Source organism: Microcaecilia unicolor, unplaced genomic scaffold (genome assembly GCF_901765095.1).
Source record: "Microcaecilia unicolor unplaced genomic scaffold, aMicUni1.1, whole genome shotgun sequence".
NCBI lineage: Eukaryota > Metazoa > Chordata > Amphibia > Gymnophiona > Siphonopidae > Microcaecilia > Microcaecilia unicolor.
In genome coordinates this window covers 911,562-930,071 of record NW_021963571.1, presented here as the reverse complement: position 1 = coordinate 930,071, position 18,510 = coordinate 911,562, and the positions used below count along the sequence as shown (strand labels likewise).

The window sequence follows — 18,510 nt, the reverse complement described above, 5'->3', positions numbered from 1 at the left end:
TACATTTCCCCATTTCACTTTATATTAAGGACAAGGCACCTGCTTCCCTCTCCTTCACTCATACATGCCTTGCAAATGGAGGCGTAGCTTAATGGTTAGTGCAGTGGGCTGAAACCCTGGGGCAGTGGGTTTAGGTCCCACTGTAGCTCCTTGTGACTCTGGTCAAGTCACTTAACTCTCCATTGCCCCAGGTACGAAAACCTAGGGGTCCTTTTACTAAGGTGCGTTGAAAAATGGCCCGCGGTAGTGTAGACGCATGTTTTGGGCGTGCGCAGAATCATTTTTCAGTGCACCTACAAAAAATGCCTTTTTTCTTTAAAGTTTTTTTGCCGAAAATAGACGTACGGCAAAATGAAAATTGCCACGCGTCCATTTTGGGTCTGAGACCTTACTGCCAGTCATTGACCTAGCAGTAAAGTCTCACACGGTAACTGGGCGGTAATGACCTATGTGCATTAAATGCCACTTGGCGTGCGTCCAATAATATTATTTTTCGGACACGTGCCAAAAATGAAATTACCGCAAGAGCCACGCAGTAGCCGGGTGGTAACTCCATTTTGGCATAGACGCTTACACGTCTTAATAAAAGGTCCCCTTAAATTGTAATCCCTCTAGAGACTGAGAAAGCACCTAAATATATGTTGGTTTTGCCACTGAAAAACAATACATCAAATGCATTACCCTTACACTGCTTTATGTCACTTTATATTAAGGACAAGGCAGCCACTGCTCTCACTTTTGTTCATACATACTAATGTCAGTTTACACCAAGGATAAAATGCTCTTTTCACTGTCCTCTGTACACAAGTTATACTGTATCACTTTATATTAGATACATCTATGTGCCTATATGGCATTACCCCGCCTGCCCTGAAGAAGGCGCTATTGTGTGTGTGTATATGCTGGTAAGAAGTGGATATGAGTATGGTTTATATAATACAGGCTTAAGGGCCAAATCCTATTTTCTCATAGTAACGTGGTGGATGAGGGCAGATAAAGACCTGCACGGTCCATTCAGTCTACCCAGCAAGATCAACTCTTAGCATATGATATGACATACTTGATCTGTCCTTGTCAATTTTGGGGTACAGACTGTAGTTAAGTCTGCCCGGCACTGGCTTTAATTCCTAACTGTTAGACCCTCTGCATCTAGTTTCCTGCCCCAAAATGCTTGCATGTACAGTACAGTCTTAATTCTCCGACATAAATGGGACTGAGCTGATGTCAGGTAAGTGAAAAGTCGGATAATACAGAAAACAATGGTAATCTCTTCAAAAATGCACAGAAAACGTACTTTACACTTAAAGAACAGGCATAGGGTATCTGTACTTAAAATACATAAGAACATAAGTATTGCCATACTGGAACAGACCGAGGGTCCATCAAGTCTTGTCCACTGTTAAAAAGACAATCCAGGTTACAAGTACCTGGCAAGATCCCAAAACAGTACAATACATTTTATGCTGCTTATCCCAGAAATAAGCAGTGGATGTTCCCCAAGTTCATTTTAATAATGGTTTCTGGACTTCTTTTTTTAGGAAACTATCCAAACCTTTTTTAAACCCCGCTAAGCTAACTGCTTTTACTACATTCTCTGGCAACAAATTCCAGCGTTTAATTACACATTGAGTGAAGAAATATTTTCTCCGATTTGTTTTAAATTTACTACTTTGTAGCTTTATTGCGTGCTCCCTAGTCCTAGTATTTTTGGAAAGAGTAAACAAGCGATTCACGTCTACCTGTTCCACTCCACTCATTATTTTATAGACCTCTATCATATCTCCCCTCAGTCATCTTCTCTCCAAGCTGAAGAGCCCCAACCGCTTTAGCCTTTCCTCATGGGGAAGTCATCCCATTCCCTTTTTTCATTTTCGTCACCCTTCTATATACCTTTTCTAATTCCACCATATCTTTTTGAGATGTGGTGACCAGAATTGCACACAGTATTTGAGGTACAGTTGCACCATCAAGCAATAGGCATTATAACGCCCTCATTTTTGTTTTCCATTCCTTTCCTAATAATACCTACCATTCTATTTGCTTTCTTAGCTGTCGCCGCACACTGAGCAGAGGGTTTCAATGTATCATCAACAATGACACGTAGATCCCTTTCCTGGTCGGTGACTCCTAATGTAGAACCTTGCATCACGTAACTATTAACACTAACCAGCAGTGTGTGAAACCAGAAAACAGGAAGAGAACTTGCGCACTTCTTAACGGCAACGCAATGATGTCACCAGGGGGGGTCTGTCGGATATGCCAGATGGTCGTATTAGCAAAGGTCAGATAATGGAGACTGTACTGTACATCACGTTAAGGAAGGCGCTGTGGGAGGAATTCGTAAATAGCGCCCAAAATGGGCACTGAAAAAAAAATTGGCGTGCGCCCTTGTGCATAGCGCTGATTCTTACATATAACTTTGGGTGCCAGGCTTGCACCTGCTGAAACCTGATGTAAATATTGGTACCCAGGTAAGGTGCGCTGACCATGCATTTTATAACTATCCGTTTAGCTTTTCAGAAAGCCCCCCTGACATGCCCATGCCCCTCTCGTGGCCACGCCCTCTTTTGGGGTACACACTATGGGGCCATTTTACAAAGCATTCAGTGTGTAGTTAGACTCTGGAATTTGCCAGAGAATGTGGTGAAAGCAGTTAGCTTTGCGGGGTTTAAAAAAAGGTTTGGATAACTTCCTAAAAGAAAAGTCCGTAAGCCATTATTAAAATGGACTTGGAAACATCCGCTGCTTATTTCTAGGATAAGCAGCATTAAATGTATTGTACTGTTTTGGGATCTTGCCAGGTACTTGTAACATAGATTGGCCACTGTTGCGGCAATCCGGAGCTACCATTGCCGAACATGGGCACCAGCAATAGTTCTACCACCAGTGGAAATATTTGCGCTGCTCAGTTACCGCGCCCCTTCATGGCCACGCGGTAAGTGCAGTCTTACCGCATGGCCATTTCTTTTTTTTCAGCCTTTTTACCAGCTGCGGTCAAAAGGTTCCAACACGTGGCAAAAACAAACAGGGCCCCTTTTACCGCAGCTAATTAAAATGGCCCCTATGGGGGTTACAAAAAAGTAAAAAATAGTCAGTCCCAATACATGGAAAGTATAGAGATGTCTGGAGAATTACGCAATCTGATGATGCTAAACAGAACTTGATTGAAAAAGGGACAAAAGGACAATTCAGTATAGGCTGCTCCCACAGCCGAGCTTGAATGTCAGTGAGTTTAGCCGAAAAACGGCTCACTTGAAAGTTCTATTCATCATTTATACTCCTTATTTTGTAACCCTTAATTTTTTTTTCTTATGTCAAACATATACTTAGCACAATTCAGGGGTGTATCCAGACCTCACGGTGAGAGGGAGCCAGAGCCCGAGGTGGGGGGTGAGGGAACATTTTAGTCTGCTGCCCCACCGCCTCGCCCCCCCTCCCCACTGCCTCGCCGCACCTCACAACAGCAAATACCTTTTCTGGCGGGGGTTGTGGACCCCCGCCAGCTGAAGCCTTCTTCAGCGCCGGTCTCCAGCGCTGCCGCGTTTGCTGCCCTGCTCTTCCTCTTGACGTCCTATGCATGCTTCTTTAAGTGAAACTGAGCATGCTCAGTTTCACTTAAAGGAACATGCAGGACATCAGGAGGAAGAACGAGCACAGCGCAGGGAACACGACGCGTCGGAGACTGGCACTGAAGAAGGCTTCGGCTGGCGGGGGTTGGGGACCCCCAAAAGCAAAACCAGGGGCTGGACAAAATTTGGGGGGGCCCAGGCCCTTGTGGCCCCACCTAGCTAAGCCACTGCAATGCATGTTATTAAATACAAACAGGAGCGTGAAAGCTTCAATAGAAATCCGTATTACGCCCGTCCCCAATTCCGTTGACTGAAAAAACTAATCAAAAAATATGTCCGTACGTAATACAAAAAAATAAATGAAGGAAGCATTGGCAATGCAGCACTGAAGTCCCTGAGGAAGAAATTTTGAAACGGGAATTCCTGTTGGATGTTTGGAACAGATAGTGAAAGAGCGAGGAAATAGAAGTTATGGTAAGTTCGCTCCTTTCTGCTCTTCAGCATTCTGGTTCTTTATTTGTATCATGTATGGACATATTTTTTGATTAGTTTTTCAACACAATCAGGCTCATTTTCAAAAGAGAAAAACATCCAAAAAGTGACATAAGTCTGCATTTGGACGTTTTTCTCACAGAAATGTCCAAATCAGTATTTTCAAAACCTCTTTTTAGACATTTTTCTCTGAAGTCCATCAGAAGTGCATCTGAATCTCAAGGGGGCGTGTCAGGGGCATGTTCAAGGCGGGACTTGGGCGTTCCTAAGACTTAGATGTTTTTCAGCCATAGTGAAACAAAGCAGAACCGTCCAGGACTAAAACTTAGACGTTTTGAGCTAGACCTGTTTTTATCACGAATATGGCACAAAAAGGTGCCCTAAAAAACCAGATGACCACTAACCCCCTCCCACCTCCCAAAAATGTGATGAAAAAAGCATTACTTGCCAGCCTCAGATGTTATACTCAGGTCCATTAGAACAGCATGCAGGTCCCTGGAGTAGTCTAGTGGTGGGTGAAGTGCACTGCAGACAGGTAGACCCAGGCTCCTACCTCCCCCTACCTGTCACACTTGTGGAGGAAACTGTGAGTCCTCCAAAACTCACCAGAAACCCACTATACCCACATATAGGTGCCCCTTTTACCTCTAAGGGCTATGGTATTGGTGTACAGTTGGGGGTAGTGGGTTTTGAGGGGCTCAGCACACAAGGTAAGGGAGCAATGGTCAGATGTGTACCTGGGAGCAGTTTATGAAGTCTAATGCAGTGCTCCCTAGGGTGCCCTATTGCTGTCCTGGGATGTCAGGGTGACCAGTCTACTAAAAATGTTGGCTCCGCCTACATCCCAATAGCTTGATTTTGTGCGTTTTGCAATTGGACGCTTTTTTTTTTTTTTTTTTTTTCGAAAATGGACCAAAAAAACCCAAAACGTCCATGGTATTTTCGAAAAAAAAAAAGATGTTTTTCTTTTTCGAAAATTACCTTCTTTCCTGTTCAGGATTTGTGTAAAAGGTCCAAATTCAGATTTAGACGTCATATCAAAAATGGTGGGTTTGGTCAGAAAAGATACAGGTGGGGGAAAGGTGCTGGAATTGTTTGAAGACTTTTTTTTTTTTTTAACTTAGGTAGTTTTTCAAAGTGAAAAACACACGTTTATATTTTCACTTGGAAAACTGGTGCACAGTTCTGGGGATTTTGTAGCAATGCAGGCAGTGTGGAAATCTCCCGCTTCCCTCATTGTCCCCCGTAGGCAAGTTACACTGAATCACTTTTATATTAAGGACAGAATATCTCCTCTCCCTATTGTCCACATGCTCATATTATAGTGGTCACCTGTGTATTAAGGACAGAGCATCTTACTGTCTCCTATGTATGAGTTGTAATAGGGATGTGCATTGATTTATTAGCGCTCCTTAAAAAATGTAGTGCAAGTGAAATTGATTTAGTGTGCATTAAAAAGTTCTAATGAGTGTTACAATTTTTTTTATTATTATTACAAATAGTATCTGAAACAAATAAAATAAAATGCCCCAAATTTAGGAAAATGTCTGAAATATCTGAAAACGGACTATGCACTTCCCTAATTTATACCAGAGGCTCCCCTTGCTGCCTTTGGACTTTGTAGCTCACTGTCAGATCGTCCCTTGTCTCTGAAGGTCACCCTGTTCCTCTCTCGAGTCCCTCTCTCAGTTGTATAAATAGGGACAGAACTCCCGTCTCCGGGGACGACGGAAGATGTTCTGCTCAGTGTTATTCCTACTTCTGCTCTCCCTGCTCGCTTTCATTGCCAAGGGCCGATGGAAATGCCAGGGCCCGGGGCCCTGTGGGAGCAAGACTCTTCCGTCCCCTCGTCCCCTGCCTCTCCTCGGACACCTGCTGGAGCTGAGACGGAAGGATCTGCCTGTACGCTTTATGGAGCTGTCACGGCGCTATGGTCCTGTGTACCGCCTGCGCTTCGGGACACAAGGTGAGTGCCGCAGGACACCCCCCCCCCCCAACACACACACAGTGTGGCAGTTTTGGTACCAGGCAGGCAATCCCTAGCTTTAGAGGAACATTTCACGGGTTTGGGAGGGTTCTAGTTCCTTTTGGAGAATTTCAGGGTCAGATCTCTCCCTGGAGTTTGGGGGGGACTTCTGATGGGATAGGAGAGAGGAATGATATTCTGGTTCGGCGTAGGGGTTCCTGAGTCACATCTCCCTATGGGAATTTAGTGGGGTCTCCAATGGATCACAGGATCCTGATTCTGAGTGCCAACCCCTCGATTAGGAAGGGATTTTTAATGGGATCAGGAAGGTTGGGGTTCTAAATAGGAGAACCTTGGATCCAGATTTCTTTGTGGGCTTAGGGAACCTTCTGAGGGATCCTGTGAGGTTCTGCCTTTAAGCACAAGATCCCTGGGTCCAGAGAAACCTTTAATGGTGTCAGAGGGGTTCCAATTCTGGATAGGGAGATTCCTGGGTCACATCTCTCCCAGGGTCCAGAAAAACCTTAATAAGATCAAAAGGGTTCTGGTTCTGTTTAAGGTGATCCCTGGGTCTAGAGAAACCTTTAACGAGGTCATAAGAGTTCTGGTTCTGAATAGAGAGATCCTTGAGTCAGATCTCTATGTTTTGAAGGAATTTTTGATGGTGGAAAGGGCTTTGGGTGTGAGTAGGAGAACCCTGAATAAGAACATAAAAAGTGAGGAAAAACTTTAAGTGCCTCCCTCAGGCTTTATTGATTTCTGTTACTGGGTCAGCTACCCTTTCCCTGGCTTTGGAAGAGCCTCCAATGGGATCAAGAGGGTTCTAGTTCTGAGGAGTTTTCCTCTGAGAAGGGATTGGGTCAAATTTCTCCATAGTTTTAGAGGAACTTTTGATAAATTCAGGGAGATTCTGGTTCTGAACATAGGCTGCCTGCTTTGGATTTCAAATGCCCTCTGATGGGTTCTGATTAGGGAATCCCTGGTCTCTCCCCGGGTTTGGAGAAGCGTCTGATAGGGGTTGGGAGATATCCGGTTCTGATTAGGAGCACTGTGGGCGGGACCTCTACGTGGTTCTGAAGAGGTCGTTCCTTGGTTTGGGTTTGCATCTTAGGACTGCTCATGTCATTCTCCTGACCACTTCTCTTCCTTTCGGGTTGCAGATGTGGTGGTTCTGAACACTACTGAGCTCATTCGTGAGGCTTTGATCAAGAAATGGTCCGATTTTGCTGGTCGACCTCAGAGTTACACAGGTAAAAGGTCTAGGGCCCACGTGAGGGTAAATCCATGAGGTGTGTGCTTGTTTTTGTACACGGGTGTGCTGGATGTGGGTAGACATGAGTTGTGATGTTTCGTAGCCTAGAAAGTTGTATGTGGAGGATGTGGGTGGATTCATGTTTCACCATGAATGCCTGTGGGGTCCTAGCATGGAGGGACACGTGTTAACATTCCAGCTGGATCTTTTGGGAATCCCAGTCCGTCTGCCAGAACTGTAACTAGGTGGTGCTTTCCTCTCCTTTCTTCCTCGGCCACCTTGAGATGCTTGACTCTTTCTCCCTTCCATCAACCCACATGGTAGGAAGAGAAGGCATTTTTTTTTAAACCACCGCTAGTTACACCCCTGCTGGTTGTCTCAAACTCTCTCAGCTCACTTGTCATGCTCCTTTTTATTATTTTGTCTTGGCTCTGTAGAGCTAGCCTGGCTAAGGAATACAAGGCTGTGTTCTTCTCTTTTATGACTCTACACGAGTCCAGGAGTTCAGTCTTGTTACTGTCTTATGCAGTGATTGAAAGAGAACATACACAGCTTGACCTTTGTAAGCCAGGTTAGCCTTCCAGCACTGATATCTACAAGTGGCGAGGAAAGTCAAGAGGAGATGTCTGTACGTATGCTTTGCTAAATTTCTTTCTGTACTGTCCCAGCGGATCTCATCTCTTTCGGTGGGAAGGATCTTTCCCTGGGGAACTACACAGCCATGTGGAAAATCCAGCGCCGGCTGGCCCACTCCAGTCTTCAGCGTTCCCTGAGGACGAACCTTGAAGCCCTGATTAGTCAGGAGGCCCAGCAGTTGTGTCAGGTGAGCATTATCCTTCGACCTGATTCTGCAGCTCCCGGGTAACTTGTGTTGAATTTAGTAGTCTCCATCATTTTGAAAATTTGGCGTCTATGACTGTGGATAACTCTTGTCCTGTTCAGCTAATCAACTTCCATCGTGACTGTTGTCTTTTGCAGCTGTCGCTGATGGAACTCCTCTCGTGTGAGGAAAGGCTAAAGTGGTTAGGGCTCTTCAGCTTGGAAAAGAGACGGATGAGGGGAGATATGATTGAGGTCTACAAAATCCTGAGTGGTGTAGAACGAGTAGAAGTAAATCGATTTTTTACTCGTCCGAAAAGTACAAAGACCAGGGGACACTCAAGGAAGTTGCTTGGAAATACTATAAAACAAATAGGAGGAAATATTTTTTCACTCAACGAATAGTTAAGCTCTAGAACTCTTTGCCGGAGGATGTGGTAACAGTGGTTAGTGTATCTGGGTTTTAAAAGGTTTGGACAAATTCCTGGAGGAAAAGTCCATAGTCTGCTATTGAGGCAGACATGGGAAGCCACTGCTTGCCCTGGGATTTGTAGCATGGAATGTTGCTATTCTTTAGGGTTCCAGAATCTTGCTACTCTTTGAGATTCTTCATGGAATCTTGCTATTCTTTGGGGTTCTACGTGGAATGTTGCTATTATCCGAGTTTCTGAATGGAATCTTGCTACTCTTTGGGGCTCTACATGGAATGTTGCTAGTGTTTTGGTTTCTGCCAGGTACTTGTGACCTGGCTTGGCCACTGTTGGAAACAGGATACTGGGGTAGATGGAGTATTGGTCTGACCCAGTATGGCTATGCTTATGTTCTTATGTTATGTTCCTGCAGGATTTTCTGAGCTACGGCAGCAGCCCCGTTGACGTCTCCAAGGACTTCTCCCTGCACACCTGTAGGATCATCTCCTCCATGACCTTTGGGGTCCTGGTAGGTAGGCAACGGGGATCTCTCCATGACAGCAGGGTTCGGGTTCTCCCAATATGATCAGGGCTGGGATTGGAGGTCTACTGGTTTATTTTAATTTCCCAGGAGTTTATTTTTATTGAGTCCTGGTGTATTACATCTGGGAGCTCTCTTGTTCTTTAAATTTCCCCCCTATAAATGCATTCTCAAATATAGATCTATGATGAATATATATTTTCCAGTCTGCACAATTAACAGGTTTTCCTGCTACATGTTTTCCAATTAGTTCACTACCCCCCTGTGCCTTCTGAGGCTGGTGAGGAGTATTTGTTCGAGTAATCTTGAAGTCTTGGTAATTAATCTGAATTTACCATTGCCTGTTATTTCATGTAATGTAGAATTTCTTTTTGATTTCCTGTGACCTCACTCCCAGAACTGAGGACTTTTTTCTTTTCTTTCTTTGATCCTGATTGCATGATTACTGTTCTCTTTTTTTCTGTGCAAGTGATGAAAATTTGGCTGCTGTTGTGTTTTATATTGCAAATTTCAAAACAACAACAACAAAAAATTATAAACAATTAAAAAAATGGAATGAGGGGTTTCCCCCATGCCCTGGAATCAGGATTAGGGTCTCTTTCATGCCCAGGACTGGAATCAGGCAAGATTAATGACAGGCAAAATAGGCATCTGCCTAAGACACTAATTTCAAATGCTAAGGAGGGTCTCTCTCACAAGGGTAATTCAGTAGCTCTTGAGGCAGAGTTTTGCCCTGGTAAAGTCAGTTACTGATAGAAAGAAGATTGGAATTTGGGGAATTAAAGCCTTCCCTGCCCATGAAGTTTGTCTATTCTCCACAGCCCCGGAAGCAAGAGTTCGTGAATAGCACTTCTGCCCAGCAGATTTCTCTTCTGCTAGTTTGTTCCGCAGTCATAACTATGTGGGGGCCCCATTTGTGGGAGTTTAAAAATGTTTCTCAAACAACAACAACAACAACAAAAAAACCCTCTACAAAGCTTGTTTTCTGCATAGCTCTATCAAAACTTGACCAATTTACGTAAAATTGATCTAGAGATGGGAGTAACTAGTGAGGTAATTACATTTGCCGCCAACACAAAGTTATTCAAAGTTATTAAATTGCAAGAGGATTGTGAGAAATTACCTTATGAGACTGGGAGATTGGGCGTCTAAATGACAGATGACGTTTAATGTGAGCAAGTGCAAAGTGATGCATGTGGGGAAAGAGGAACCCGAATTATAGCTACGTCATGCAAGGTTCCACATTAGGAGTCACGGACCAACAAAGGGATCTAGGCATCATCGATGATAAATTGAAACCCTCTGCTCAGTGTGCGGCAGCGGCTAAGAAAACAAATAGAATGTTATTATTAGGAGAGGAATGGAAAACAAAAATGAGGACATTATAATGTCTTTGTATCGCTCCATGGTGCGACCACATCTTGAATATTGTGTAGAGTTCTGGTCACTGCATCTCAAAAAAGATATAGTGGAATTATAAAAGGTATAGAGAAGGGTGATGAAAATGATAAACGGGATAGGACGACTTTCCTGTAAGGAAAGGGTAAAGCGGCTAGGGCTCTTCAGCTTGGAGAAAAGACGGCTGAGGGGAGATATGATAGATGTCTATAAAATAATGAGTGGAGTGGAAAGGGTAGACGTGAATTGCTTGTTTAAAAATACTAGGACTGGGGACATGCAATGAAGCTACAAAGTAGTAAATTTAAAACGAATTGGAGAAAAGATTTCTTCACGCAAAGTGTAATTAAACTCTGGAATTCCTTGCCAGAGAATGTTGTAAAGGCAGTTAGCTTAGCAGGGTTTTAAAAAGTTTGGACGGCTTTCTAAAAGAAAAGTCCATAGATCATCATTAAAATGGACTTGGGGAAAATACACTTCTTGTTTCTGGGATAAGCAGCATAAAATATTTTGTGCTTTTTTGGGGATCTTGCCGGGTATTTGTGACCTGGATTGGCCACTGTTGGAAACAGGATACTGGGCTTGATGGACCTTTGGTCTGTCCCAGTATGGCAACACCTATGCACTTATCATCCTGAGTAAATTTGCAATAAGCCTACACTCATGCTGGCCACCTAACCTAAACAACGTCACTTCACTACCTGGTAATTCAACTGTTGCGATGTTTCTTTCAGTGCAAACTGATCAGGCCCTGCTGCTTCCTGACTGTTGATCAGCTGAGCCCATTTCTCGCAATTTCTTCTAAACACATTCTGCTCTTACTCTCTTCCACCTCTTTTCTGGAAACTCTTGCACTAGCCTATGAGAACCAAAACCTGTCTCCAGATATAAATGTTTGCTAAGAATCAGATCTTCCAGACTGAAAACCATAGTAACTGTTTACGTTTAAAGCAAAATGGCGTCTGCATGTATCATGATGATAATCGCTAGGTGGTGGGAACATCGTTTAAGTGAGGTGGCCAGCATGAGTGTAGGCTTATTGCAGATTTACTCAGGATGATATATCCCAAATTGTATTGAAGTTAGTCAACTTCTAACAAAGTTGTGCAGAAAACAAGCTTTGTATAGTTTTGTTTGAAACACATTGTATAATACAATGGGGGGGGGGGGAGGCACAGTTTATTTATTTGGATTTATTTAGCGCCTTTTTGAAGGAATTCACTCAAGGCGGTGTACAGTAAGAAATCAAACATAAGCAATAGACAATTACAGCAGTAAAAATATTCAAATAACAATACAAAGTATGGCACAGTATACTACTTACAATGTCAACACAATACGCAATAGAATATTTTAATAGACAGTGAAGGGTATAAGCAAAGATGGAACATGTAGATAGGTAAGATAAAGTAACAGGAGAAAGAAAATGAGGGACTCCTACCGCAGCTGCGATAAGATTTAACCATTTCTCTGACCTCATGTGCAACTTTCTTACATAAGAACATAAGAGTAGCCATACTGGGTCAGACCAATGGTCCATCTAGCCCAGTGTCCTGTTTCTGACAGTAGCTAAGCCAGGTCACAAGTACCTGACAGAAACCCAAATTGTGGCAACACTCCATACTACAAATCCCAGGGCAAGCATTTGCTTCCCATGTCTGTCTCGATAGCAGACTATGGACTTTTCCTCCAGGAATTTGTCCAAACCTTTTTTAAACCCAGGTACACTAACCGCTGTTACCACCTTCTCTGGCAAAGAGTTCCAGAGCTTAACTATTCTTTGAGTGAAAAAATATTTTTTCCTATTTGTTTTAAAAGTATTTCCATGTAACGTCCTCGAGTGTCCCCTAGTCTTTGTACTTTTGGAACGAGCAAAAACTCGATTTACTTCTACTCGTTTCACGCCACTCAGGATTTTGTAGACCTCAATCATATCTCACCTCACCCATCTCTTTTCCATTCTGAAAAGCCCTAACCTCTTTAGCCTTTCCTCATACGAGAAGAGTTCCAGCCCCTTTATCATTTTGGTCGCTCTTCTCTGAACCTTTTCTAATTCCGCTATATCTTTTTTGAGATACGGCGACAAGAACTGAACGCAATACTCAAGGTGTGGATGCACCATGGAGTGAAACAAAGGCATTATAGTATTTTCGGTCTTATTCACCATCCCTTTCCTAATAATTCCTAGCATCCTGTTTGCTTTTTTGGCCGCCACCGCATACTGAGCAGAAAATATCTGTGTATTATCTACATCAACACCTAGATCTTTTTCTTGAGAGTCGACCACCTTTCTATTATGTATTGTGTTGACATTGTAAGTAGTATATTATACCAATCTTTGTATTGTTAGTTGAACATTTTTACTGCTGTAATTGTCTATTGCTCATGTTTGATTTATTCATACTGTACACCACCTTGAGTGAATTCCTTCAAAAAGGCACTAAATAAATCCTAATAATAAATAAAAAATGAGGTCAGAAAGGAGTTTGAACATTATCTAAGCCAGGGTAGAAGTGGATCAACATGTCCTGCTATAATATGTGCAGCCGGTGTCATTTACTTTCTTCCGTTAAAGACCTGGTTGAAGAGCCAAGCTTTCACCTGCTTTCACTGGTGTTTATCCTGCCCAGACTGGAATGTGGAATGCCCCCCACCTTTAGCTCTGGAGCAGGGGTTGCTGAGCAGAAAGGGATAAGGGTATGTGGTTCTTCTTACCCCAAAGTTCTTCTCTTCCAGTTCGACAAGAAGGACCCCGAATTTCAGGTGATTCACAAGTGCATTGGAGATGTGGTCCAGCTGTGGAGCTCTCCCAACATCACAGTTCTGGATTCCTTCCCCTTTCTGCGGGTGAGACATCTCTGCCTCCCTTTCTTGCTCCTGCAGACAAGTCAGTATTGGTCCCTTCAACGCAGCGTTACTCAGGGCACGGCACATTTCAAAAAGGAAAAGAATGATTGTGTCTCAATCCATCCCCAACCTTCCATTCAGATTTTTTTTTGTTACTGATAAATTTAGAGAAGTTTTGCCTACTGATGCAAGGCGTAGATGTCATATCGTCATATATTTTTTTTATTTGACCGTAGAATTTTGACTGCTATTGTAATTTTTTTTTAATTGCTCTAAACCGTCTTGAACCTAATGTTAGAAGTAAGCAGACTATAAATGAATGTTTAAATGAAATCAAATTTTAATTTTATCCAGGAGCTGCGCACCAGTTTATAAAGGGATAATACCAGGGTACTGCCCAGGGTGAAAAAGGACCCGCAGACATTTGCATCTGATCTTTTTTTCCATGGGTACTCTTTGAAAATAACGGGCAAAGATTTGAAAATGTAAAACAATGGGGCATTATTTCCTTCCACTACCCTAACCATACCCCTGGGAATAGCTTCTTATCAGAGCAGAAACACACAGGTTCTTGATCTGTGTGTCTGTGGGGTGGGGCAGGGAGAATGTTGGCAAATTTTCAGAGAGTGAATATACCCTGTGTATATAACATAACAGAAGTGGGTCATAAATGTAGAGGGGGGCAGGACCTTTGACTCAGAGACCCCATGCTGACATAGGGTAAAGTGGAGGTCCTGAGAAAAGGGAATTTCTGTGACCTCATTTACTGATAATGTGACCCCCAACTCACCCCCCTAAATTTTAAGGTGTGATATACTAAATGCCCACAAGGTGGCACCAGTGACCTACTTAATCCTTTCCACATTATCCCTCTTCCAATCCCTCAATATACATTCTTATAATCTATGTTACTTTGTAAACCTGTTATACTATGTAAGCCGCATTGAACCTGCTAATAAGTGGGAAAGCGCGGGGTATAAGTGTTACAAATAAATAAATAAATAATGCGCTGGTCATCAGTATTTCCCCAGCTGCAAAGGATTAAAATACAAATTAACACGTGCGTCCAGCTTCTCCTACATGAGCCACCAGCTATAGAATGCACTACCAAGGCATTTGAAAACAATCAACGAAATAATTAACTTTCGCAAATCTTTGAAAACCTATCTCTTCAACAAAGCTTACCATGACAATCCATAATTAGCTACAACACTCCACCACTCCTCCCTTATTCTGACTGTCTTCTGTTATAACTGCTTGACTATATCACCTTGCTATCCTTAATATCTTTGTAACACCAATGCCATAACAGGTCTTTGTAAGCCACATTGAGCCTGCAAATAGGTGGGATACAAGTGCAATAAAAAATATATATATATTTCAAAACTGCCCCCCCCTTTATTATATATCTACCATTGTGAAGCGCTGCGTACGACTGGTAGCGCTATAGAAATGATTTATAGTAGTAGTAGTAGTATATAAAGACACAAAGGCCCAGATGCTGTATGGGGTTTCCTGTTCCACTTTGCAGGGGACGGGGGTGGATATGTGCAGTGCCCCCATTGGTTTCTATGTGTGTTTTGAGCAGGGGCGTAGCCAGACCTTACGGTGGGAGGGGGCTAGAGCCCAAGGTTGGGGGCACATTTTGAGTGCCACCCCGCCTCCACCCCCCCCCCCCCCCACTGCCATGCCTCAGTTTGCCTCATCTCCCCCCCCCCCCCCGCCACCGCCTCGCTCCTTCTCGCACCCCCCCTCGCCTCACAAATACCTTTGCTGGCGGGGGTCCCCAACCCCCGCCAGCTGAACCCTTCTTCAGCGCCATCTCCGGCACAGCCACATTCGCCGCCCTGCTCTTCTTTCTTCTTGCTCCTTGCTCCTGTGCACGCTGACACTCCTTTACGTGAAACTGAGAAGGAGCGTCAGCGTGCACAGGACAGGAGGAGCAAGAAGAGCAGGGCAGGAACGCGGCTGCGCCGGAGATGGCGCTGAAGAAGGGTTCAGCTGGCGGGGGTTGGGGATCCCTGCCAGCCAAACCAGGGGCCCAGACATAATTTTCGGGGGCTCAGGCCCCCGTGTCCCCCCCGTAGCTACGCCCCTGGTTTTGAGTGACTTTTGTAAGAGAACTCCAAAGGCAGGTGGAAAGCCACTGATAAAAATAGGAAAATCAAAAGCAGGCATCAAGGACGACTGTGTTGTACCACATACAAACCACTCATCATTGGGAAGCGTGTTGCCATCGTGCATAACCCAGACCCACGCAATAATAGTGTGTGTATAAGCGGTGTTTCACTGTAACTCCAGCCTTGCTCATAACACCTTTCCTTTTACGCTTACCAGAAACTACCCAATGCGTCACTGGATGCGCTCATGCAGGCCGTGGCGAGACGAGATGCTTTTGTAAAGCACCAGCTAGAGATCCACAAGGTCAGTGGTGTTGCATATAAGAGACAGTATCAACCTCCCCCTCCCCAGTCTACAGCTGTGATTGGGACTATGAATCCCACTTGGGAAGCTGGTGAGGGGGTTAGTGAATTTCAGAGAGGTCTATGCCTGAGAGACGTGATTGTTAGAAAAACCTGTCCACAGGAAGGGAGCTGTGACTTGGCAGGCTGAACATTTAGAGAAATTCGTGGCTGGGCCTGATACACAGACCTGCTAGAGAAAGGCAGCACACTGGAGGGAAAATGGATTGGGTAGGGGGACATGTTTGAAAGTACGGGAAAGTGCAATTCCGTATGAGAGGAGATTCCGGACTAGACTATTGCGGGGAGGAAGCACAATGGGATAATGAGAAAAAACTTTTTTTTTTGGTGAGCAGGTGGAGAACGCATGACGGGATCTCAATGTGCCTGGGACAGGTACAGAGACCACTGATGCAGGACTGGTAGGGGATAATGAGTGGAAAAACTGAGGGGGGGGGGCAGTGGCGTAGCTAGGTGGGGCCACAGGGGCCTGGGCCCCTCCAAATTTCTTCTGGGCCCCTGGTTTGCTGGCAGGGGTCCCCAACCCCCGCCAGCTGAAGCCTTCATCGCCGTGTTGCCTGCCCTGCTCTCTCTTCCCCTCACGTCCGGCACGCTCCTCTTAGTGAAACTGAGCATGCTCAATTTCACTAAAAGGAGTGTGCAGGACGTGAGGGGAAGAGAGAGCAGGCAGGCAACATGGCGGTGCAGGAGACCGGTGCTGGATGAAGGCTTCAGCTGGCGGGGGTTGGGGACCCCCACCAGCCAAGGTATTTGCAGTGGGGAGCGGCGGCAGGGCAGCACACCACTCCCACTCAAAGTTTGGCTATACCCCTGGGTGGGGGTGGCTTGGGCTTAAGGATAGTTATATGGAAGCTTTAGAGGGTCAAAGAGGAAAGGATATAAGCCAATGGATAGAGAGTTCTGGTTGGGTTGCATTGGACTTCCATGAAGGCTGGGATGACCTGCATGGAACAACCATTACGGCTTCCAAAATATTTGGGGTGATCTCATGGGGGTGGTCATTACAACCTCGAATGCCAGTAATATAACAGTATTGGGCTTCAAAGAAGGTTGGGGTGACCTGCGCCGAACGGTCATTACGATCCTGAATGTCAGTGTATATCATCAGCATCAGGCTTCCAAGAAGGAGTGACCCCCTGTTAAAACTCAAACAGCAGTGTCGGGATCCAGTGAGCTACACAGATAAGCATCATTTCATATTGAAGAAGTTTTTGCCAATTGCCAGTCACTCTTGTTATAACATTTTTTAGAAAAGAAAAAAACAAAAAATGTTTAAACTATTAAAAAATTGCAATTTGAGTTAATCTGGTAGGAGGGAGGTTTTTGGTCAATGATTAGAGCAGTCACCAATGGGTTTATTTTTTGACCCGGTTACAATGATCAGGGCGTTCATACGAGAGACCTTTTCCTCCTGTTAAATAATGTTTGAGTGAACCTCAGGCCTACTGTGTGTTCATGTGGTTCAATTGAGGAAGACGACCTTCTGTGGTGAGCCTTTAGGTTAACTAAGTTTTCTTAGAGGGGCATATACTTTAACAGATTTTCAGTTTGGGACTGCCTAATACCTTCCTTCTCTCTTCCCTTACCTAATCTTTGAACATTACTAATTGTATCTGACATCATGGAATGACTATGTCATAACCAAACTCTGTAAGCCACATTGAGCCTGCAAATAGGTGGGAAAATGTGGGATACAAATGCAATAAAATAAATAACATAAATAAATAGAGGGCAGAAATCGGGAAAAGATTTCAGAAATTAAGTACAAGATCTTGGGGTGGGGAGAAGTAGTTTAAGCATAGGAAATGTATAAATGCACAAAGTGGGAGAGAACCAGAGAAGAGGAATCTAGATTTCCATACGGGCCGGGCCGGCTGGACTTTCTGTGCTGTCATTTTCTGTGGTACAAAGTATTGGAGAAGTCCGTGATTGAGAGGGCTGTGACATTTGCAGAAATCTGTGTCTTGGGGCTCTGTAATCTCAGAATAATCTGTTACTATGGACCTCTGTCTGTGCTTTTTAGGAGACCTTCCAGCCCTCGGAGATCCGGGACATCTCTGACAGCATGATTCACTTCCTGCAAGAGCGGAAGCAGCAGGAACAGACGCCGGCAGCTGCGGGAGGGGAGGAGTTTGATGAGGATTATATCCACATGGCCATCGTGGACCTGTTCATCGGAGGCACTGAGACCACAGCCTCCACGCTGACCTGGAGTGTGGCTTACCTCATGCATCACCCTCAAGTAACCTTCTATCCTGAACAGGGCCTCTGGTGCTTGGATAGAATCAGCCATGGGAGAGCTTTTTAAGGGAGAGAGTGCTTAAGCAACCCGAATAACTAAATAAATAATAGACATAGGGGTCACCCCGTTTCCTTTATAGAATACTACTGAAACCCGCATTGGTGCCCCTAAACTTAGGTGTGACCGTTCATGCCAGGTCAGTGGCAGCTAAGGAGGTTTGATGACAGGAGACGGCATGATGTCACAAGGCTGAAGCTGGTCTCCATCCAAGGAGGTTTTAATTCTCACCAATGCAGCAGCCATCTTGGTACACCCCAAACAATGTAATTGACAGTGTTGCCAGGTGGAAAATTTTTTTCCCACCCAATCCAGCACAAAAACCGCCCAAAACCCGCCCAAACTCAAACCCCGCCCCTGACACCCCCACCCCCGCGTCATCACCCCCGCCCCCGCCATCATCAACCCCGCCCCCGCCGTCACCGGCCCGCCCC

At 44.6% G+C, this 18,510-nt stretch overlaps 1 protein-coding gene across 1 annotated transcript; it reads left to right on the top strand.

Moving 5' to 3' along the window:
• The first annotated feature begins 5,785 nt into the window (after window positions 1-5,785).
• On the top strand, window positions 5,786-18,247 carry LOC115459441 (steroid 21-hydroxylase-like). The gene is made up of 7 exons (XM_030189263.1): window positions 5,786-6,027; window positions 7,188-7,277; window positions 7,948-8,102; window positions 8,942-9,037; window positions 13,184-13,294; window positions 15,632-15,718; window positions 17,801-18,247. Exons 1-7 carry the CDS (start codon window positions 5,796-5,798, stop codon window positions 18,083-18,085), a joined length of 1,056 nt encoding a protein of 351 aa, XP_030045123.1. The 5' UTR covers window positions 5,786-5,795; the 3' UTR covers window positions 18,086-18,247.
• The last annotated feature ends 263 nt before the right edge of the window (window positions 18,248-18,510 follow it).